This window comes from Danaus plexippus, chromosome 4 (genome assembly GCF_018135715.1).
Source record: "Danaus plexippus chromosome 4, MEX_DaPlex, whole genome shotgun sequence".
NCBI classification, from domain to species: domain Eukaryota; kingdom Metazoa; phylum Arthropoda; class Insecta; order Lepidoptera; family Nymphalidae; genus Danaus; species Danaus plexippus.
The window spans coordinates 339,778-352,154 of NC_083538.1; the positions used below are offsets into that span (position 1 = coordinate 339,778).

Below are 12,377 nucleotides of genomic sequence, written 5' to 3' on the forward strand. Positions count from 1 at the left end.
TATTCGAAACTAGCTTTACTTGTGAGGTTCCCAACAAAATATTCAGCGGGAGCAGATTATTCCAGCAGATTTATTGTACATAATTTTTAAAATTTAGTAACGTAACGATCCTTCAATTTCTTAATAACAGAAGTTAGAAAACTTAGTTACAGATTGTCAGTGTGGGGAATATGTCTTACTTATTTTGTTACTTTTATTGAATGAAATTAATACAAACCACATGTTTCAGATAATAAACCAAAATTGCGTGTCATTGAACTTATTCGAATTCAATAATTTATGGAAATTTTGTTAAAATAATTCCATTTATGTTCAACAATTTATCTCGTGATTTACTGTTGTTTGATGAATGTTACAGTTGTGGAAAGAAAGCTAAAGTACTAAATATTCTAAATGTTCCTTTCACATTCAATTTTATTAAGAATTACGTTAAAATTTTCACTGTAAAAATTTTATTTGCACCTTCTCAACAATTATATTTGTTAGCCGGGTTTTTACTTCCTCCGATAAAAGCTAATGACTAGTTCTTAAAATACAAACGTTTAACATTTAAATGTGTATTGTCACTGTAGTTGAAATAGTTAAAATATTGAAATGTAAGACTTTCTTGTTATTTTTTGTTAACAGTCCAAAGTAGTCAAATTAAAATTTCTGGTAAACAAAGAAACTATAAAGTCATAATGATATACTGAAAAGGAGTCCTTGAGCGTTTATCATGTAGTAAACAAGGTCTCGTGGTTAACGTGTCGTTACGACACTCGACAGAGTAATTCCTACAAAAGACCGGCCATAAATTTCAATAGAAACCAAGCTACTTACTGAATATTCCCGGGATATAATCTTAAACACTATTTATGTATCTTTAATAGTTCTGATTTTTTTAGCTTTTGTCAAGATTTAGTGTTAATATTAACAGTTATATGATAGTTTTTTATATATATTTTTTTTATGTTAAAGGTGGCAAACCAGCAGACGGCCTACTTGTTGGGCAGTAGTGACCGTCTCCCGTGGACATCCACAACAGAGATATTGCGGATGCGTTGCAAACCTTGATTGTTGAGGAAAAGGGAGGGATGAAAATAAGGACATGGCAGGAAAGGGTGGGAATAGGGAAAGGACAACCGGCTTTCTTACTCAACGGACGAAAAGTAGCCACTAAAAGCTACTTCACGCCGATCATCTGAGAATGGCTGGTACTTCCACGGTCGAACCGGCCCATGTTCGAGCTTTAGTAACTTGACCACAGCTAGGTTCTAACACCACAAAAATTATATTAAGAACACCGGTAATACATTAATAAAGTCATGTCTGGCCTTGATGATTTTAGAGCTTACAATATTTTGATAAAAGATTCAAACTATTTAAGCATATTAGCCTAAATATAAATAAGCGAGCATAAAAAGTTTATACGGATACCTAGGATGACTAGAAATGATTAAAATTTTCAATAAATAATTTATATTTTTTATATTTTCCAAATAATATATTTTATTTTTATTTGATTAATATCCCTGTTTTACTTTATCCAAATTTGCGATTTTGGATTTTTCGATTTTGTATAGGAGATAAAATTTCGATATGTTTGACGCCTCCGGGACCCTTCTTTAGGTGGCAATGAGGTGCTGTCAGGTAACTAAATCTACCCCATTCCCTTTGCGTGGCTCTACCGAAGAGCCTGTAGTGGCTGAATGCTATAAGGATTGTACGAGTCTACCGAAATAAATTGTACCTTACTATATTTTATTATTTCAACGAAAACATTATCATTCCATTGCTTGTGTGGCATCAGGAATCTTCTGGTTCACACGGCTCGGCGTTCGTTCCGCGGAGTCAGCGGCGTCACCAGTTATATGATATTTTATCCATACACCGATGTTGCCCCGGCGATGTTCACTTATTTTATAATATGTAGCGCGTACGTAACAACATGGTAAATATTGATAAGTTTAATTACTTCAGTAAAGTTTAGATCGAGCATAATGTCAAACTTCGTTAAATTTCCGTAACGGAAGTTTTGGGAGATTATTTACTTTGAAACTAAAGTTTATTTAATGAACTTATATGTAATATGTGAACATGCTTACACTGAAGTAAGAGGATAAAATTTACAAGGATTATAAGGAAAAAGGTTTTATTTATTTTGTTATTATATAAAAAAAAATAAAAATCCATCGATAATAAATATACACAATATATTCGTATTACATTTTGCATAAAATATGTATGAATTCCCACAAAATAAATTATTAAAGTACTGTAATTTCTTTCCACGCTTACAGTTATCACCATTAATCAGTTCACTGCTGAATGGGTCTTGAAGACAAATTTGAGGCAGACTCCGTTTAGGGCAATAGATCAACGCTCATTAATTATCAAGTATCCAGCATCTATTGTACGTCTTGCAACGTTTCAGATATTATGATTATTTTGTCTACAAATCTTAGGCGTGAAGTAAGAAATGTGTTCTCCATTTATTATACAATACAAACACTACGTCCCTCATTTATGTTCAATAGATTTTATATTCCGATCATAGGCCTGTTGAAACGTTAAAGATGCCGTCGCAGCAGTGTCCTAATTTTTCGTTAAGCACTCGGTTTGCTGAAAAGCTTGAGGCAGAAGTTTATGCTCGTAAGTTCTAAAGATCCAAAGTGTCACACAAATATTTGTCCCCCCCGCACTTGCGTTCCACTGCGCAGAATTGTGTGGTTTATAGTAGTGTGGTATACTAGTACTGAATAATAATGCAGAGCCCAATATACGTCTTCATAGTGAATCACTGGGGATGTGTGGCCTAGGATCATGGTATACACAGACTTGGTACAGGCACTTGGCTTTGTGATCGAAGAGCCGATCTTTTTGTACAGGTGACAGTGTTACAGTGAAGTTATCGGATTAAAACTGCAATTAAACAAGTTTTTGAGTATTACTTCAACTTTTACCACAAGTTATGTGCATAAAAATCATCAATGGCTTGTGTGAAAATAATAATTTTGATACAATTACCAAAACGACAATAAGGTATTTGAAGACGTATCGAGAAAAAGGATTTCTTACTTATAAATTATGTCAAACTAAAAAGTGGTCACTGTTTGTGTTTATATTTTTAAACTTCCTTCAGCACAGACATTATATTTATACTTCAAAAACAGCAATAGAAGCCTACTGTGTATGTCTTTATGCTTTGCAAACAGAGAAAAGAATATTACCAACGCCATATGATAAAAGATTTATTTTTGTTTTCGGTTCTCACGTAAACTAGAGTTCTTAATATTTGTTTTATATTCAAATCAAGTTACATTAGAATAAAATATTCCATTATAGAAAAATTATAATTGATGCGCTGCTTTACATTCATAATAAAATACCATATATTTGATTTCTGCGCCAAATAATATTACATCTACATTTCTCATGGGAGAACATGCCGTACAAGGGATGTCACGCTTTGCGTTTTATGATAAATCAGCTTTTACCCATGACTCCGCCTGCTAGAACGACATTTATCACGTTATAGATTAACATAGTGGAAATAAAAACATTTCAGTGCTTAACATTGATATTTGTATAGATGTGTCATCGAACCGTAAATTTTGTTAAACAATCTTATCAGCTTGGAGTCGAGGCGGAAAGTAGGAAGCCCTTGAGTATTTTGTGGGATATACATTGAAAACTGTGATTACGAATGCACGCTTTTATTCTGCATTCCTTTTTTGTCATTAGAGAAGCAGACTTTTTATTGACCATCCTTCCTTTCTTCCTTGATGTGGAGTGTTAGAATAAAATACACCATAGCATAAAATAATGCTGACATTTGTTACAAGAAAATACGTATTTGAAGTTGCAAAAACATAACATGACTGTACTTTTCACAACCCTAAAATGATACGATTTTCATTCACATCGCATTGCATGAGTCTGAAATTTCAATTATTTTAATGGTGCTCATATACATTTTTATCATGTTTTAAATAATTGTACGTTATGTTACAATTGATTTGAGAGGACAGAACACCAGCAGGAACTGATTTTTGTTAATATCCTTAAGAAACTTGACTTCAGTTTGAAATCAAATACCTTTACAATAGTATTTAGAGAAAGTTGACCAACGTTGTCAATGTTAGAAACATTGATATGGTTTATATTAGTTATTCGCAGTATAAAAATATATATAAAAAGAATAAAAATAAATGATATGTTAATGTACCCTTTAAAATATATTTTGTTACTGTATACAAGAATAAGTTAATATAAAATGAAAATTGTTGTGTTGCTTCAGAACATCGCAAGTTCAAATGTTATTGTGAAGAATCTATACAAATTAACTCTGGTAAATTTTTCCAGTGCAAAATTTTGACTTAAGCTGAGAAAACGTTCAACTCTAAAAATTTAATTTCACGTTAATTCTAATAAGGATATAATTTTAGTAACTTATAATATACGCGCCATTTTTCTTATACTGCTAAATGGTAACGAGTCACTTAAACAACTTAAAAATTACCTGAATTATGTGGTGTTTGAGACTTGAGATTCAATAATACGTTATACATTGTATAAAAAGCATACATTAAGTAAATTGTAAAAAAAATTGCCGAAAGTGGGTCTCGCTAGTATTTAATTTAATGTTAAATTTGTTTCTTTAAAGAGGGTGAATAATAATTATTCGGTTTTCAAAGTTAATAGTTAATATTTTCGTTCAATCTTACTTGTATTTGCAATACATACCTATACATGGCATAAATACGAGTATGATAATTTTATTAAATTTATCTTAATATTATGAGACACATTTAAGAAATCTGACATAAGCATCTTAGCATACGAAAAATAATCTTCTCGATTTAAAAGGTTACGTTATAACAGAAGCCGAAACTAATTAACTTATCTTAATGTGGTTTTATATTTAGTCCTGGTGTTATTAAAAAAAATTGTTAAAACATGCATTTCAAGTTTTACATAGTTAATAAACTTCTTTCAATTTGTCCCATTTACAGCATATAGATCTTACTTTTGTTTCAGTTATAAAATATAGGCAACAAATTAATGTTGTTAAAGCCTGCAGGTGATTTGGCAGAAGTTATAAAATAAGTTAAGGAATATTTTTTTCGCTCAAAAATAAATAACAAGCAATGTAATGTTTTATTATCGTTGCACTAGAGAACTCGTCTAATCGTCATTTTTTAATACAGTTTTAATATATATATTTTTTATTGTTTAATACAATTTATTATTCAATATATTTCTTATAAAACACCTTCATTTTCTTTTTCTTTAATGTAGCTTTTTATCCACACTCTGTATTTCTCAACGTCTGTAAACACAACGTACTGTTCAGGATCGCATACGGGTACATCTTTTTGAGAGAGTGTCATCGATACAATGCCTTTAACATGCCAAGTTCCTTCAGCTCTTATGTCATTATCCTCAGCCGTATCTGGTACGAATACAACAAGTGCTCCACCGCTGTCACCGTTGCAAGCAGATGTTCCTACAATATTAATTTTCTCATGACAAATAATTACGTACGAAAATAATTCTAAGAAATTGTTGCACATCGCCAAGCCATTATCTTAAAACGAAATATTCATTCCTCTGTCGTTGATCTTCTTGAGTACTTAATGGTAACGTACAATAATGATTACCGTTATGAAATCCAGCACAAAATTTATTTCCGTTCAAAATGTTCGCATAAAATAAGGGTTTACTTCTGATACAGACGTTATCCGAGACAATCGGCATCTTAGCCTGTTTAAGTGTACGTGAAAGAGTTCCACTGTTATCAAAACCCCATCCTACAACCTGAATTAGATAAAAACTTATATTATTGAAATAATATGAAGAATTTCAAAAATATTTCACACTTATATTAGCCCATTGAAAAACTAAATATAATTTCCACACTACCGTTCCCATAATTTGATTGCTTGGTAATTTTTTGATCGCCTTCTTATACCACAGACATGAAGGTTGAATGTAATCAGAAAACGTTACTTCTGTATTTAACTCGATCAGTGCTATGTCGTTGTTGAGGGTTCTGTGTTCAAATTTTTGGTGAATTATTATCTTATGAACCTAAAACCAATTGAAATTATAATGAGCATAAAAGAAAAAAATAAGTACTGCATAGATTTTTATGACGAATTATTTTAGGCATATGAAGACATTTGATGTTATATTGAGCAATCTTTCAAACACTTAAAGGACAAATCTGTACCAACCTCCTTTTCTTCAGACCCAAAATCACCTCCAAATAAATTGTATTTCCCAAGGACAACACTTATCGTGTCTGGCAACAAGGCAGAACCCCTCACTGACACACAATGAGCGGCTAGGAAATATGTAAACCAAAAATAATCACTGAGTAATGTCAGTGTAGAGAGTTTTTCACGAACGCAATAAAAGTTCTTAATATATTTTAAAAAAGTACGAAAACCAAAATTTTATAAAAAAGAAATACTTTGAAGTTTTTGTTTCAACTATATGTTGGACTGTAATGATGGATACATATGAGAAAAAATATAAAATCCCAGACGACATTGGTGCGGAGGCGTCCAGACCAGACATATTTCTATATTCGCGCATTTTAAAGCGCGTTGTTTTAATAGAGCTTAAAGTTCCTTGGGAAACCAACATCCCCAAAGACCTTGCTATCAAGGTCAATAAGTATTACGAGCTCATTAACGAACTCACTAGGAATGGGTTCGTCGTAAATTTGTACGTAAATCCGAAAAATATTTGTTTTATTTCAATGGATACTCGCGAAAATCTTACATCACATTATGAGAGATATAACAGCTAAATCGCTGTACAACCTACTGAAAAACTTGGGCCTGTCCAGAACTAACATCAATTTCTTCTTGGAACGTACTTCCAAGGCAGCCCTAGTAGTTTCGTGTCAAATTTGGTTAGTTGGTGAGAGGAGCTTGACCGGTGCAGGCGTGCATTCAACTCGTGTTAGACTGGGGCCCCTTAAACCAACACTTGTGTCGCAAGTCCCAATCACTACTAAAGCTACCTTCTTGTATCGCGTTGGACCCGGCACCCTTACCGTGAATTCATGAAATTCATGAAATACCGAGAAGTTTCGTCTCTGTCACTACTTGTTTACTAACAAACTATGATAAATTAGTATTAGACTGACCGGTTGGTCAGATTTCCTACAATATTCTATAACCAACAGCAGCGAACTGAACAATTGGGCCTGTCCTTTTATTATATTCTATTCTTACAATAAACTTCTTCTTTAGTCGCTAAAGGATAAAATACTACCTTAAAAACAATAACATACATTACCCAAAAACCTACTCTAGCCTTTTTAAATTTAAGCTTTCGATTTATATAAAGATTGTTACCTGTTAATACGAAATTCTTAGACACAAGAGTTCCACCACAGATATACTTAATGATGTTTCTTTCTTGTTTATAAATAGCGACGTGCCATGGCCAGTCTCCGGGTTTAGTATTAGCGCCATTAACCATCAACTGCGTGCTTTGTACTTGACGCCGACCGCAGTTCTTTTCTTCGTCATTTAGTAACGTTTCCACAACATATTGATTTAGGAATCCCTGCGATATTTAGAACATATATTTTTTTGTAATAAATTACTTACATGAAAAAATTGCATCAAATCTGCCAGTCATTGGGCTTTCCTAAAATTCTTTATTGTTTTTTTATGACACGCTTTTCAAACACTGTCAATAGTCCTAATGACTATTTGGAAGTACATATATATTAGTTATTGGTAGTCGGATATTCAACGTCGCAATAAAGTAAATAAAACATCGTAACATTACACCAAAAATCTCGACTAAATGCTCTTGTCAAACTTATCGCCAATACTACCTTACATCGCCTGCTACCATATCGTTATTAAATTGCTCTTACCACATTTGGATATTGACAATATTCCTCATTGTTGATTATAACGCTTGTTATATACGGAACTATGCCGGGGACGAAGGAAGTTACAACAAAATTAAATCCAGTTTCTTGTGCAAAATAATAAAATCCAAACACCACACCAGGTTCCATCGTTACTCTGCTATATCTTTTATCGTCCTAAAATATGTTGAGGTTATAAACTTCTTTCTGATAATATAAATCAAAGGATGAAAACACTTTACCAACCGTTTTTACAAGCAAAGTGATGTAAGCCTCTGAGTCAAATGCAATTTGGATTGAGGAGTTGGTCGGGAATGTTTCATTTATGGACACAGAATAACGGGTCTTGGCCTTAGACGACACTCCGGGCTCAAAAAAACTAACAATACTGTTAGTTCCTATACACGGGTAGTCTGATACATAAGGAGATGAAAGTGGACTCCAATCACAATGAACTTCCAATAACAAGCACAGAACTACTAAAATAGTTTTCACTATAATCTTGGCCATATTAATTTTTATTTTAAGCACTTATAAAGCAATAGGTTTTAAACAATACTTTGTAAAATAAAACACAAGGGTCGTGCAGCTTTGAAGAGATAAAATGAGTATGAATAAGAAGATTTGATAACGTTGTATACTCTCTATATGTGGCTCGTGATTAAATTGATAACATTAATTAAGAGGTCGAGTAATTATGATTACTTATAACCTATTAAATAAAGCGTCATATTAGTAGAAACGTAGAGTAAAATAAATTGTTTAATACTGGAGAAATAAAAATAATATAAATAAAAATAATATATACTCAAAATAAAAAAAAAAATGTCAATTAAATTGTCTATAACGTAGACATTCATGTTAAACGCTGAAGAAAATGAACTTTAACATGCCAAATCTTGTAATCATTAAGAGCGTCATGTTAATACATACAACACATTAACCATGAAAAACATATCAGCTATTTTTAAACAACGTTTCACATCACTAAATATGAAATTGATAAATTTCGTATTTCGTGCGGAATTATTGTTTAAAAGTTTTAACATTACATGCTTATACAACATCAGAAGGATTAAATTTTGATCAGTTGACGTATCGAAATATGTTACTCGTTAACATATAGATTAGCGCAACCTTAATTAAGTTAAATACAAAACTATTGAATTGTGTTTCTTTACATAGACTTTGAAGAACACTGCGCAATATATCACACAGAATTAATGCAAATCATATTTAAAAATAAATTATATAAAACTATGACAATAAAATAAATAATTATAATTGCAATTAAAAAAAAAAAAACGAAAAACTTTTTTTAAAGTAAAACTTATCAAATTGCAATTGATCCGTCTTAAAGTGTGATGGCTTATTTGACTTTTTATTTCAACGTTTTTTTGTTATTTTTTTTTTTTTTTTAATTAATTTGATTGCGTTTGTTCGGCTACAATTAAGTGTATGAAATCAGAAGTCTGTTGCTGAGATACTGCGTTCAACTTCAACTTCATTTCCAACCAACAACGGTCAGTGACAGTGAAGCACTAACTTATGGATAAAATATATATAATTCATTTTAATTTCTCCTTGTATATAACATATTCAACATGAAAAATATGAAATTCAATACTCACTTTAAACTTTCCGTGATTTAAAGTACAAATGTTTACGATTACATAAGTTATGATACAGCAACTAATTACAATGACGTAAAGTGTTACGTGAGACGTTATATTTTACGATATGGGAAATGTTTAGTCCAAACACGGGTAGTTGGCGTCCTGCCAGTCTTGTTCCTGTGGCTGTCCTTAACATAACCCCACTATTGACCATGTCAGTTGTTAGTAAAGCCAGTTTCGTTAGTACCGAGTGCGCTTGGACAATTTACACGTACAGATTTCAGTAACAAATTATAATTTTTAAAATATTAATCTTACAAATAAAATTCAGAATTCTTTGTTGTCATCAATAACTGGTTGTTGGTTTTTCTCAACAGAGTTGAAGGGAGTTAAAGTTTCTAACAAATTTAGTAAACTGTCAATCAAAGTCACTTCACGATCCTCTTCTGCGAGAGAGAGAGGTACATTGGGATGTTGCGACGGATACGACCTGGGGGTCGAGCTAGCCCATGTTTGAGTTATTGTATAGTAGTTACTTAACCACAGCTAGATTCTACCCTCTACAAAAATATATTAATGATTGTAAATAACTGTATATAAAATCTGTAAAAACGGGGCTTGCAAAAACTTACTAATATAAAAAAGACTAATTATAACATATTGTGTTAACAAAATAATCTACATAACTCATTTAATGTAGGACGGCAAAAATAAAACAATCAATAATTCAATGAGGATCAACTGGCTACCATAACGAGTGTCAACAAATATTGTTATTTAAATCAAACAAGTCATATGTTACATACATTAAACTGTTGTTTTAATTTATTAAAGTTATTTTTATTAACATAAGTAAAATATTACTTGATGGTGGGCGATTAAAATGGATGCACGTATATTCTCATTACAACTATACGAGTCAGTATGTAGTACACCTGTTGGTCTCCAATTTACACTTCAAGGGTTTAAATATTATCTGTATGTAGAAAAAAGGAAGAGAAGTGTGTGGGAAAAATGTACAATAATATGTTGGCCACCATACGATATGATACCATTACGAGAGCTGAACAGTACTCTGTTGAAATAGTCTTATGATACTATCATAGTATCAGCGGATGAAGCAATGGCGAATCCGGTCGGAACAATCAATGTTTCAGCAAACATTTTATTATACTCACCATTCTGTTTAGTTGAACACGGTTAAATAAATTATAAATTTGAGTTACAAACATAGACACAGAATATTGTATTTTATGACCACTCAATATGCATAGTAATTGTTTAATCCTAGCAAAGATTTTTTTATGTACAAACGTTATTCTGTTTTAAATTTAGCGACTAGTATGTATAGTAGTTATGTATTCTTGAGTTTTGCTAAGTAAAGGCAAGTATATCAGTGAAGGTATAATGTATTCTACAAGAAGCCTTTTTTGTTTTTGGGCACTACCAGTAATGCTTATCTAAAGAGGTAGTCATTACATTAGGAAAAGGTAAACTATGTTCTCTGTTATATTTTTGTTCAACAGTTGTTTGGTCATTATCACCTGAACTGTAATTTCTTTGTTACTTGCAAAGTAATGAAGGTTGCAAGTTTGCAATATAGCGTCGATAACTACAATGATCAATATCATTAAAATCACTGAACTTAACGGAACGTCCACATCAATTAACTTCGGATCCAAACATAAATCATTCACACCCAAGTGGCTGCGTTTAAAAAAATCCTTGCAATCTTTTGAGCTTCCTTTGATAGAAGTGCGCCAACAAAAATTCTGTATTAAAAGTTTTCAGTGTCAAAAATAACTCTCATAATCTTGACCTTCAATATATTCAACTACATTAATAATACCTTCAATCAAATCAAAATTATTATACTTAGTGAAAGGCCTCTGTAGTTCCACAGAGTAATTTATTCTTTCCAAATAAAGGAAAATGTTATGATAAGTAGACACACGACATTATATATAAGTCATAAATATTTACAGAACCTCTTTTATATGAATATGTGTCCAGTGACATATATATGTCTGGTTAAGAAATCATTTCTGTAGTTTCTTCTATGTAGTTTTTCTACCGCGGACAAAATAAAGACGAATAGGAACAACGAAGTGTTAATTTTTAGACTCCCCGGGATCCAAAGTTAGGTCAGATTATCCATTCCTACCTTCTGTTAGTCCGGAACTTAGTAACATATAAACATTTGTAACACCGTCGTGGTCTTCATACCAAATCTTTCCTTCAAAGTGTCATCAACTTAATCCTCCATAAAACCCTGTCTTATGTCACGTAGTTCAACAAACACAGAAATCCTTTCTAGCAAAGTTGGACATATGTTTCTCAGTTACGTCATGTAATAAGGAACCATTAGCGAAATGAAGTAGTCATGTGTGAGATATAAGTCGTATATACGCTTAATTCTAAAAACTTCGATCGCGCTGGTCTAATTTTAGTCGACATTCCAAATAATCTTGTTTTAGTCGATAAGTTAGGATTTGATAAAGAAGTTTAGAATACTTACGAAATTAACGAAATGTTTTATCATAATGTTTTGAAAGCGCGCCTTTTATACCGCGATACTATTTAAATAAATGTAAACTAACCGAGAGTAGGGACAATAATGAGTTAACATTTGAATAGAAGTTGGGTTATAATAGTAGCATTCGGAACATGCAATCGCAATTAGTGCAAAGTTACTGTGACTGGAAAAACGATATGATTTAATAAATTAGATGCGATTAAGAATAATGTTTCTTATTATTATTATGTACCGACAGCGACGTGTCACGCCTTCCGTTGTTTAATATGAACTCTGTTTGACATTGCTTTTGTACTCGTTCATTGTTTCTTTTGGCCCACATTAAACGAAATGATCAAATAAT

At 31.9% G+C, this 12,377-nt stretch overlaps 1 protein-coding gene across 2 annotated transcripts; it reads right to left on the bottom strand.

Annotated features, from left to right (window-relative positions):
• Positions 1-4,194: 4,194 nt before the first annotated feature.
• Positions 4,195-12,097, bottom strand: LOC133318728 (chymotrypsin-like elastase family member 2A). 2 transcript variants are annotated; one of them, XM_061527077.1, is made up of 7 exons: positions 12,017-12,097; positions 7,886-8,059; positions 7,353-7,566; positions 6,219-6,328; positions 5,905-6,072; positions 5,643-5,799; positions 4,195-5,488 (listed from the first exon to the last, which is right to left on the bottom strand). In XM_061527077.1, exons 1-7 carry the CDS (start codon positions 12,038-12,040, stop codon positions 5,244-5,246), a joined length of 1,092 nt encoding a protein of 363 aa, XP_061383061.1. In that variant the 5' UTR covers positions 12,041-12,097; the 3' UTR covers positions 4,195-5,243. The 2 variants fall into 2 exon arrangements, with proteins under 2 accessions (XP_061383061.1, XP_061383057.1); XM_061527073.1 differs by lacking the exon at positions 12,017-12,097 and adding an exon at positions 8,129-8,521.
• Between the last annotated feature and the right edge of the window lie 280 nt (positions 12,098-12,377).